The 12,548-nt window shown below is 44.8% G+C and overlaps 1 protein-coding gene across 1 annotated transcript in view; it reads left to right on the top strand.

The window, feature by feature from the left end:
* Positions 1–12,548, top strand: part of NEK2 (NIMA related kinase 2) — a 216,246-nt gene that overhangs the window by 178,949 nt on the left and 24,749 nt on the right. The window contains exon 7 of the mRNA XM_086927845.1: positions 2,311–2,365. Coding sequence (XP_086783971.1) covers positions 2,311–2,365 — 55 coding nt within the window. The remainder of the gene's footprint in view (positions 1–2,310; positions 2,366–12,548) is intronic.

Here is a 12,548-nt window from a genome sequence, read left to right as displayed (position 1 = left end):
CCCAGTCAAAAGGACTCTCGCTGCGCGAACACTGCTGCGCAGTGTAACGCTAGGTGCGAGACCTAAAAACGACTGCGGAGATTTTTCACTGTCAGGACTTTTAAAACTTAATACACTTGTCCTTCTTTTTAAATACCTTGCTCCCCTCTCTGGTACCCTATAGGATCTACCCTAATGGTAACTTATAAGCAGGGCCACTGGAATTATGTGATTGTGCACCTGTGGCGATTTATGCATAATTAGAGCTTTTCCAAATTTTTCCACATAATCCATCATCAGCCGCATAATCTGCTGATTTTAACAAAAACAAATTGTTTCTAGCTCAAATGGTTCAACAGTTACAAAAAAACACAGCGACACAGGTTGCCGCACAGTGGAGGGTCTTTTGCAAAGGTTGACTGGTCAAATTTCTGTTGTTTATTGCTATAGTAGGTTGTTAAACTGGTACTAATGAGGTACAACAAATGCCTAGACAGGGTTAACCAGTGTAAAAATTGACAAATAATAAAGTAATACTATCAGAAAATATGCCACATTACGCTGCAAATTTGCTTTGTCTGGTCTCATAATTTACTCACTCCCTGCCACATAATTGCCGTATAGTTCCAGTGGCCCTGCTAATAAGAATTAAAAAGACTGGTTTAAGCCTGGCAATAATTATATTTTGCCAGGTCAAATTAGCAGTTTAAAAACTGACATGCTAAGCTGCAATTGCAGGCCTAGAGACTCGTTTTCAGTTTGTCACCGTAGAGATAGCACAGCCAGCGCTACAGTCCACTAATGAAATTTAACCTACAGGCCCGGGGTAAACAGAGTACCATATACTATAGGGAGCTATAGGGAAGTTACATATGTCAGTCCAGAATAAGCTTCTTGCACATATACTTGAGTGGTCACAGTGTCAGTGCTTCAGGATTCAGAGTCAGTAAAACAGCACTAAATCATGAAGAAAAATTATGGTGATCTTGCAAAAGGGCTTTTTCTTACAGACTGTTCAGCAGTCATTCATATAACAGTCCTAAATTGTTATGCACTTCATTTGCTCATACGAATGAACACACTTGTGTGTTTTTTTTGTTCCCACAATGAAGAAAGTTGATCATTGTTTCTGCTAATGCTTATACACAGCTATATCATATGCGAATACTCTTCAATTTAGCTTAGTATGGACTGAGTCACAAAGGCTCCCTTTGAAACATACAGTTGGGGCTTTTTATCTCTATATTCAGGAATATTTACAGATGGGTAAATTTACAAAACACAAGAAAGCATACAGCAGCAGACCAAGGTCAAGCACATTAAATCCCACCAGTTTCATATATTTTTGCACAATTGCAGCTACTTCCGGCATCCGCTGCTGCGGGATGTCAATTACAAAGAAAGTCCACAAGAAAGGAAAGTGCACTCAAAGTGAAGTCAGTCGGGAAACATGCGCTCATCCAAAAATCTTCTCTTTATTTGTGTAGATTGGTTAAAACTGGCACATAGCCAACGCGTTTCGTTCCCTAGTGCCACAGGAACTTCGTCAGGACGTGTATAGCCTAAGTTCAAAACCGATTATCATCAGTGTGCAACGCCTCCAACTGGGATCGTCTCAAATGTATAATCCAATAAGGTCTCTAGTGTAGTCTATTCCGTCAAAGTGTCAATGTTAAAACCTTAAAATGTCATACGAACACTATGCCGTGGTTCCCCCGGGTTCGCATCCTCAATATGTATTCCCACAAATATAAGAAACCCCAGTGCGCATGTAATGGTCCTCTGTTATGGACAAAAGACTGTGTAAAGGCGTCTGTGGAAGATATTCCTTTTAGACAGAATCAATATGGGTGGGGAGTCCGCAATGATGAATCGCTGGGCGTACACTAGTTCCTCCTAATATTGAGAGGGTCCCAATTGACAAGTGAACAAGTGAGCCCCAGGACGTATGGAATTCCTTAGTGTGGAATATTCAACTATATTGTCAAAAAAAAGTTCCAATTGGCATATTAACCAAGGAGCCCCATCACGTCCTCTTTATACTCGAAAAATGTCCCGGACGACATGGTGACCGGTAAAAGAGTACCGGTCACCATGAGTAAGCCCTGACAAAGTTCCTGTGGCACTAGGGCACGAAATGCGTTGGCTGTGTGCCGGTTTTACCCAAACTACATAAATAAAGAGAAGATGGGTACATTTGCTTGGGTGTCTTTGCTCACATTTTATCATAGATTGTATTACAAATAATTGTGCATATTTTCTTTACTGTACATGATGCTTATTGAAGACTTGTTATTTCTTCTTGATGCTAACTAATGTTAATTCTTTTAGAACGTGAACGTGTGCTTTGTGTAAGGGAGAGACTATTTGATGAACAACTGGCCAGGTACAGTGACCTTAATTTTCTGCTTTATGAAAGAATTTTCTTAATCTTGTTGAAGTCTTGATCAGTAAGCTAATTCTAAAGAGCCTGTCCTCATGAGCCGTTCTCATGAGAATGTTGTTTGCGATAGGTCAGATAATTCAGAGTTCATATCTTGAGAGACTTTTCTTACAAGATATCAAAAGAGCGTGCTTAAAAGATGTGCACATTTGAATATGGTTGTTAATGTAATACTGATTGCAAACTTATAGATTTTACATTGCCTAGATTTCTAGGGTATCCAGGTGCAAGTGAATATTAATGGTAGGAAGACTGTCACTGGGGATATTAGCAAAAGACATATGGTGATGTAATGTAGCGTGAGCAGACAGATCTGTAAATCAAGGTTCCTGTGAAAGTTACTATGTTGCATGATCTATCGGGTGGCTAAAGTGTATGTCTGCATCAAACTGTGACCTAGGTCCTGCTATCTGCAGTGCTGTTACTATGTTGTCTGTGATTGTCCTTTTCCCAGAAAGTTTGTCTGAGGTATGGATAAGATTTTTCAGTGTGAATCTTCTATGGATTCACATGCTTGGCTTGGCTTGGCGCCGGGAAACCCTTTGTGGGTAGCTGCGCGCCTTATAAGTGCTATAAAATAAAAATAAATAAATAAATGCTGTGCATTTCTCTGCCATCTAGTGGTCTGGTCTCTAATTGTCTTAGTAGTCCCTTTTTAGGTCGACCCTAGAGTCAGCACGTATGCGCTGCTCAGTGAGACTTGTGGTGGAGTATGGAATAGAGGCCCGCCCGGTCTCCGCCCATATTTGTCACTGGCTTGTGTCCTTGTCCTTTGTAAATGCTGGCTTCTGATTCGTTAAAAGGCTTGCTAGTCCCTCCTTAGCACTGCCTTGTCTTCATTTGTAACCTACCATGGCAACCATTCATTTTACCTCGGTTGTTACACTGGATGCTTTATTTAGTCAGTAAGCGCTATTTTCTTGCTTGAGCTTCTCTTCTTCAGGCAGGACATGTTTGAATGTAAGCAAAGAACGTTGTGCCTGCAGTAAGGAGCCTGGACAATGGTGGCCACTTTAGATGCCCCTTCGTTCTGCCCCTACCCCCTTCCACCTTCTGTTGTTCATGTTGCTCCTTGTTATCGTCTGACCCGCCAGCCTCTTGTAATAAACCAGAAAAGCGCTATGATGCGGCCAGTTCTTACCGCGTCTTAACGCTTAAAAAAAAAAAACATCAGCCCTAATCCACAGCACAGTCAGGAATGTTATTAGCTTGAGAAAGGAGCAGTGAGTTTGTATCCCAGAGCTGTACTCCTGTAATTTCTGCAGTAAGCAGCTGGGACAATGGCGGCCGCTTTAGAAGCCCCTCCGTTTTGCCCCAGCCCCCTTCCACCCTCTATTGTCCACCCCCCCACCTCCCTGACTCCCTATCCCTTCCTCCTTGTTACCTGCCTACCCGCCCTAAACAAAAACCCTCGCACCGGAGTAAACATAAATTTGAAGTGAAATTATTGAATTGGGCACCTGAGTAAACATACATTTGAGGTGAAATTATTGAAATGGGCACCAATCTTGAAAAGATAGTGTTGATGATTTTTACAATGATGAAATGTTCAAAGAAAATGTTGTTATCAAATGGAGGTCAAATAGACGGCCATTAGTATTAGCTGTATCCTTTTTGAAAACTGGAAATTCTTTAATTATTGACTTCCCATGATTTGTTTGTAATTTTGTTTGTATGTTTTTTGTGTTGTATTTGAAGCGCAGGCACATCTAAAAGAGCCACTGCCGATTTTGCCTATTGGAAGAAGGATTGACAAAGAGAATAGGATTTGCCTGTGTGAGATTTATTGGCTTTGTCAATTTTCTTTTAGTCCTGTTGTACAGCCAGCATGGATGTAATTCAGAAAAAAAGCACTATGACGCCAGCCTTGACCACTTACATATTTTTTTTATTTTTTGTTTTTATTGGTTTTAATGACAGCCATGCAGAAACAGTTAGACGACAGTTTTCAAGTTATTCATAACATTACATGTGCATATAATGATTCAAGATATACATCAAATATTTCCATCTCTGTCTGCGTTTCTGCGCATCTCCAGTTCTACCATAGGGGAGACCTTTTACATTTTTAGGTTAACTTTTTAAAATTTACTTTCAACCATGCTGCACAGTAGCCACGCTGTTGTGCAAAATAGCTTTCTAAACTGTTGCTTCAGAGCTTTCACCCTACTGCACCTAGAGGCTAGCCAGCACACTGCAGGAGTTCTGCATTGTGCTTACCTGCTAAGTAGCTCCCCAGCCTCACCACCTACTAGGACAGAGGTAGGATCCAAAGTCAAGGCAGATGCCCTTTGAATTTTTAATTACTCCCTCCACCCTCCCGAAATGTCAGACCTGGCCAGTGTGCACATTACCAGTGATAGTCCTCAACAGGGCAGCATATGCTCTTTTTGGTAAACCAAAGCAGTAAATGATTTATTATCTGTAGAGCAAGTTTTATTGAATTTAGAATTTTTTAAAATCCAATGTCCAGAAGGTAATGGCTAAAAATGTTAACTATAAGTCGATCACTCAACTAGCAACGTCTCCAAAGATGGAAGAGACTTTTATCATGGATCATGATTTTATGGAATTTACTTTTATTAGGACATTTTCACCTCCATTTCTATATTTATTTTTCACTCTTGCTATTATTTCATGTGCAGTTCATTCTGTAGAAAAGTCTCAGCTAGTTTCTTTCAACACTTTTTTTTATATATGTTCACGATGGTGAATAGATGGAATCATGCAATTGCGTGATCGATCTAGAGAAAATAAATAGTTTCTGTATTTTACTTTTTTATTAAATTACTTAAGAATTACTCCATACCATTTATAGTGCCTCTTCAGAGCGCTCTGTAAACAGAAGCAAGAAAACGTGATAGATAGGAGGCGGAGAAGGGAAAAAGAAGAGTACAGTTGTAGACCGAGTAGATGCTGTAATTACTAGTAACATCCAGTCCTAAAAAGTGTATTTGTCAGACTTTTCAGGAAGCAATCTAATCCTCTAACTGCAGGGTAGTAAAAGTTCCATAGAAGGGTGCCTTGGTAGCTGAATGTTCTTTCTCCGTATCTAATCTTTTTAATGGACTGGTTACTCAGTTTTGCATATCGATGATGTCCCGTAGCCAATGTTCCTTGAATTCCAGTGGAGTAGTAAACACAACAATGGCAGCTCAGTACCGACTAAAATAAGCAGCAGCACACGTTTGTCATTTGAGAAAATTACGTTGCAGGAATATGTACACAAGGTCATAGGTTAACTTACAAGCGACTCAAAGTCCGTGATGAAGAAATGGCCTAAGCTGGCTGCACCAAAGAACAGCCAGTAATGAAGAAATGGCCTAAGCTGGCAACACCAAAGAACAGCCACGGATGAAGAAATGGCCTAAGCTGGCTGCCCTCCTGATTAATTAGCCAGTATCAGATCTACATTGTGACAGCTCAACTGATGCTGAAAATGCAACAGGCTTACAAAGGCCTTCCCTGCAAATGGAGTGCAGTGGGACGTCACTCTCACCCAGGTGGAGCAATCGCAGGCTGCTCAGACTTGCAGCTGTCCTATAGAATACAGGGGGGCTGTTGCTTACAACCGAGGCCCCAGTCGAAATGACTGTTCCCCGTCTTTGAGGTACTGTTACCTCTTTGATTACTTTAGCAGTAAAGCTGTTGAAACTCTGTGTAGCACTGCCAAGCTTCAGGGCGTGGATGTTCCCACCACAGGAGCCCCCCCCATTATCTGTCACTTATGACCACCTCCTAGTTGCAGAGCATTAGTTTCAGCACCTTTTTAGGTATCGCCTAGGCAGCACTTGCGCTGTCCTGGTGAGACATGCTGTATTCAGGTTAGGGGCTTAAAAGCTCCTTCCATTTTCAGGGACTACCCCTGTTACATGTGTTGTTACTCAGAACTTGTGAGCATAATTTCTTTCTCAAACCTGCAGAATGCAAAGTTCTAAAAGATGCTCAGATAGGCTTCCATGTCATGTAGTCATTGTTCTCGGGTGCGATAAGACAATCGATATAATTGGATCCATCGGAGAATATACTGATCTGTTCAATGCAAGTCCTGGACTGGAATCTGGTATCCTGCAGACAAGTTGGGTAACAGGCTAGCGTGGAAGCCCGGAGGGTCTCTCGAGGTGCTTGTTCAGAAAACCATGTTATCAGCATGAGATAAAGGTGGCCGGCAGACTCCCTTCTCCTCCCCCCTCTTGTTTTACTCCCTCAGCCCATGTACTCGTGTGAAGGTGTTATCTTTCTTAATAGTTACATGTCCTGTAGCTGGTGATATAGCCCAGGCAGAAACGTAATTCATCACCTGCAGAAACTTTGTCAGCACAGCTTTACCTCTGGCGTCGGTAAAACGTTTTCCCTTGACTTGGGTTGTAGTAACGTGGGTATTTGTAGCGCTGTGAAGCGCTACGATTAGGTCTGCAAGCGGTATGGGAAAGGAGGATTTAAAGGGGCAGTCGGCGAATGTCGCAATGCATCTCCGAACCAGAAAAGATGTCCGCAAACCCAGCAACATTCTGGTGATAGAGAGGCAGGCAGGACTGGTCATGAACCCCACATCCCGTGGCACCTTTAAGGCAGCCTGGGAGTGGAACTAGTGGTCCCCTGGCGTGGGAGAGACGAGTGGGCTGCAGACCTAGCCTGCGTAGTTACAACAGCCAGACTCGAAGAGCTCACAGGCCGCTGCCTGCACAGCACACAGTTGCAATATAAAAGAGTTCTCAACAGGAGAGAGTCACTCAGACCCCATCCATGTGGCATTGGAGCGGACGTGTGTGTGGAAAGAAAACGGGCGTGCAACCCCTTTGATAATGGGCTCTCCCAAAGTAATGGGGGGGCAAAATAACCCTTTCTAGACTCTCTCCTACTCTACCCCTCCCTGCATCATCTAACACCTCTTTTTACTATACCGATCCCCTAACAAACCTTTCTAAACTCTTCCCTCTGACTCCTCCGCTCCAAAACTCCTTTTTACTCATCCAAAAGCCTCCTCCTACTGCTAAGACCTTAAAAAAAAAATCATTCACTCTTTTTATCCCTCCACTATCCTTTTCAATCAAAATTAACAGACTAACATGTTCACTTCTCAAATTCCATATTCAACTATACTAATATACTACCCAAATAACTGAATAACATATCCACTACTCAATTACTTCATATTTATACTATACTAATTTTCAACACTAATCCTTTATGGGTTCCGGAGTGGCGTGCTACTCGCCAGAAAAGCGCTTCAACGCCCATCAGGGGTAACAAGTGCTATATGAATGCAAATCTTTCTTCCCCTTTTATCCCTCTGCTATCCTTCTCACTCCAAGTAACTGACTAATATCCACCACTGAAATTACTTCATATTTCACCCTATTAATTCACCACTAATCCTTTATAGGCTTCCTGAATATCGTCGTCAACAAGCACTATATAAATACAAACCTTTGTCCTCCTCTATCCTTCTGCTATCATTCCAAATCCAAATAACTGACTAACCTATCTACCACTTAAAATGTACTTTCATGTTTCACTATACTAATTCAACACTAATCCTCTATGGGTCCCGGAGTAGCGTGCTACTCACTGTAAATGCAATTACAATACAATTGCAATACATGTGCTGTGATTTCAAAGACTAAGGTCTGTTTTGGCTGCAGCTTCCTCCTCCTCACCCCTCCTGCTTTTGAAATGCATAGCCTAGCATCAGGGTCCCTGCCTTCCTATGGCTGCTGCAGCCGCCGCCGGTTTTCTTTTGTGATTCCATGAGTACGCATTTTTCTAGCTCTGTCTCACCTCCCCCCAGATTGGGCATGGAAGATATTTGTTAAGCAAGCCTCGTGATAGGTCTGCTAAAATACAAGGACACATATGGATGAAATTGCCCTGTGCTAAGGTTTGCTACCAGTAGGCTAATTGTTCAAAACAGCACGAAAATGGTCCACTGAACATGAAATTGTGTATTTCCTTGGGGCATGTCTTTTGCTTACCTCATTTCTCTGTGCTGTCTGAAATCACACACAAAGTGTTCTAAAGAGGTGCCCCAGCTTCTGCCCCTGTCATCTTCACTCGTCTTTTCCAACCTCGAACACAAAATGGTATAAAATGTAGAAAAGCAGAGTCTGCTTTCAGCGATAATAAAAGGAGTTTTGAATTCATATTTTTACTCACATCGTGCTTGTTACATTTTAGGTGTGATTGTACTTTATCCTGCTTTTTGTGTACCTGCTTCGTAATTAAACTGTATATGATTCTGCTTGCCAAGAAGGGCGTTCTCCTCACAAGCAAATAATGTGTTTTTGAAAGTTTTTTTTTTTTACGAAATGCCCACTGTCGTGTTTTTTTAATGGATACCTTCACTGCTGTTGCAAGTAAACAGGCTGAAAACAAGCATTTGCAATGCAATAGGTCTTGCATTTGCGAGAGTTTAAGCTATGGGCATTGTAAATAACAATGCCTTATATTTAGGTTTTAAAAATCGACGCATAAATTAAAGGTATTGTCATTTACGATGCCAATAGCTCAAACTCTCGTAAATTAGACCTATTGCATTGCAAATACTTGTTTCTGTTATTTTTACGTGGGTGTCAAGTCTTTCACCATTTGGTACTATCTGCCCACCCCCTTGTGTGAGGTTGCATATACTCCCTGAAAACCATTGACTTGGTTTCTATCTTTAGATTCTTTTTTATTTTTCCACTGACTGCTTTGTAAGTAAGGGAGAGAGCTCTGGAGTTAATCAAAAAGATTTGTCACAGAAATTAATATTTCGTCAAAGGAAGCCAAAAACCTAAATGAAAGAGCAGGAAGCACCACAAACGTTGTTGGATTGACACTAGATTGGTATCGTAGCTCCGCTTTAGGAATTGCGCGCTGAGCATTATTACTTATTCATTTTGCAGCGATTTCTGAACTGTGTATTGTTATTTGTGTTAGCGCTCTGTGGCCGCAGCATTATTCAACTGTTAGCGCTCTCACCCGGTGCCCTTAGAGAGCGCGCTGCTGCTTCTGGCTGTGCTTTAAAGGATTGCTGGCATTGTTTCCTAAGTTTCGTTTTGCGGCTCCACCACCATCTTGTTTGTTGTGCTTTCCCCTGACACGCCTCCCCGAGACCGCCTCCCAGCTGCCCCTCCCACCCACGAATAGAGGGCTCCCCACCTCCCAAGCCAGATTGTGACCGCCTGGACCTCGTCCTGAACGGCCGCTCCCCCACGCTCCCTGACTCCAGCTAACTGCAGCGCCCAGAGCCCACAGCTGAAGCTGCTCTCGACGCGTGATTCACCTGCATTGTTGACACTAGATTGGTATCATAGCTCCGCTTTAGGAATTGCGCGCTGAGCATTATTACTTATACATTTTGCAGCGATTTCTGAACTGTGTATTGTTATTTGTGTTAGCGCTCTGTGGCCGCAGCATTATTCAACTGTTAGCGCTCTCACCCGGTGCCCTTAGAGAGCGCGCTGCTGCTTCTGGCTGTGCTTTAAAGGATTGCTGGCATTGTTTCCTAAGTTTCGTTTTGATGCTCCGCCACCATCTTGTTTGTTGTGCTTTCCCCTGACACGCCTCCCCGAGACCGCCTCCCAGCTGCCCCTCCCACGCTCCGCCCCCATCCATTATCCATTTAAGACTGATGTCCCAACGCGCAGCGTTCACGCGCAGCGGCCGCGCCGAAGGTGCGCCAAAGGTAAGCCCGTCTACGCCCATCCGCGCCTGGACCGCGCCCAGCGCCAGGCCCCCTGGCCTCCGTACCACCCACCCCACCCGCATTACATGCAACGCCTCCACCCTCTTAGCCCTAAACCTCGGCCGTCACCCCAACTGCGCCCAAGCCGCTCCTGGACACACCCATGGACCCTTCACATGCAACTCCTGCAAGTATGACGGCACCAAGACCAACTCCTCATCCACTAACACCAAACAGAGATCTGACACCAACCACCTAAAATGCATCCTGCTCAACACCCGCTCGGTCCACAGACACGCCATCGACCTTTGGAATCTACTAGACACCATCTCTCCGGACGTCGCCTTCCTAACAGAAACATGGATGAACGCCTCCTCAGCCCCAGACATCACCATCGCCATCCCGGAAGGCTACAAGATCATCCGAAAAGACCGCACCTACCAAACAGGAGGAGGCATCGCTATCGTCCATAAGAATTCCATCCGCATCTCAACCTGCTCTGACGTCAACCTCGCTACCGCCGAACACCTTCACTTCCAGATCCACACCGACCCCAAGACCACACTCAGAGGCACCCTCCTCTACAGGCCACCAGGACCCCGTGCACAATTCAGTGAAGACATCACTGACTGTATCACCACACACGCCCTCCCCTCCGAGGACTACATTCTATTGGGAGACCTCAATTTTCACCTGGAAAAGAGCAACGACAGCAACAGCACCACCCTTCTGGACAATCTCGCCAACCTCGGACTCAAACAACTTGTCAATACCCCCACTCACTACGCAGGTCACACACTCGACCCTATCTTCACCTCCAGCAAACATATCTCCTTCAGTCACACCACAGCTCTCCATTGGACGGACCACAGCTGCGTTCACTTTATCTACAAAAAGACCACAACCCACAACCATCCTCAACCTACTCTGCGAAGAAACTGGAACAAAATCACCATTGACCAGATCTCCTCATCACTTCTTCAATACCCCCCTACCCACTCTTCGAACCCCAACCAAGCAGCCATTAACCTCACTCAATGGCTAACCAACAGCACCGACAACCTAGCACCTTTGAAAAAACGTCAAATCAAACTAGGCAGCAAAAACGCCCCCTGGTTCAACGATGATCTTAAGAAATCCAAGAAACTCTGTCGCTCCCTTGAGAAGGCCTGGAAAAAAGACCCAAACACCAGCACCAGGGACGCCTTCAAAAACGCCACCCGCATACACCACCAACTGATCCGGACTGCCAAGAAAGCCGCATTCAAGGACCGACTAGACAACAACGCCCACAACAGCAAGGAATTATTCAACATCGTTAAAGAGTTTACCAACCCCACTGCCAACTCCAACGACATCACTCCCTCTCAAATCCTTTGCGACTCCCTGGCTTCGTTCTTCCACGACAAAATCGCGGACATCCACAACCGCTTCGACAACCAACCCGGAGACCAACCCACCCAACCTTCTGCCGTACCTTCACCCCCCCTGAACATCCTTAATGACTGGAACCCAATCTCCACTGAGGACACCATCCGCCTGATGAACTCCATCCACTCAGGATCCCCCACAGACCCATGCCCTCACCACATCTTCAACAAAGCAGATTCCATCATAGCACCACACCTCCGAGACGTCATCAATTGCTCCCTCAACTCCGCCACCTTCCCAGAAAGCTGGAAACACGCCGAACTCAGCGCCCTTCTGAAAAAACCCACAGCTGACCCCATCGAACTCAAAAACTACCGCCCCATCTCGCTCCTTCCATTTCCGGCCAAAGTCATCGAGAAAGCCGTCAAGAGCCAGCTCGCCGCCTTCCTCGAAACCAACAAATCCCTTGACTCCTCACAGTCCGGCTTCCGAGCCAAACACAGCACCGAGACCGCCCTCATCGCAGCAACAGACGACATTCGAACTCTACTGGACAATGGAGACACAGTCGCCCTCATCCTCCTCGACCTCTCAGCAGCCTTCGACACGGTCTGTCATAGTACCCTGTTACAACGCCTCAGAAACATCGGAATCCAAGGAAAAGCACTGTAATGGATCACCTCGTTCCTTACCGGAAGAACTCCGAGAGTCCGCCTTCCACCATTCAAGTCGGAGGCCACTGAAGTCATTTGCGGCGTGCCACAAGGATCTTCACTCAGCCCCACCCTCTTCAACGTATACATGAGCCCCCTCGCGGCCATCGCATGACAACACAACCTCAACATCATCTCCTACGCTGATGACACTCAACTGATCCTCTCACTCACCAAAGACCCCAACACCGCCAAAACCAACCTACATGAAGGAATGAAAGAAGTGGCCGAGTGGATGAAACCCAGCGGTCTGAAACTGAATTCAGACAAAACAGAAGCCCTTATCTTAGGTACCTCCCCCTCCGCCTGGGACGACTCTTGGTGGCCAGAGGCCCTTGGAAAAGCACCCATCCCAACGAATCACGCACGGAAC

Source organism: Lissotriton vulgaris, chromosome 6 (assembly GCF_964263255.1).
Source record: "Lissotriton vulgaris chromosome 6, aLisVul1.2, whole genome shotgun sequence".
NCBI lineage: Eukaryota > Metazoa > Chordata > Amphibia > Caudata > Salamandridae > Lissotriton > Lissotriton vulgaris.
This window is presented reverse-complemented; position numbering and strand designations above follow the sequence as displayed.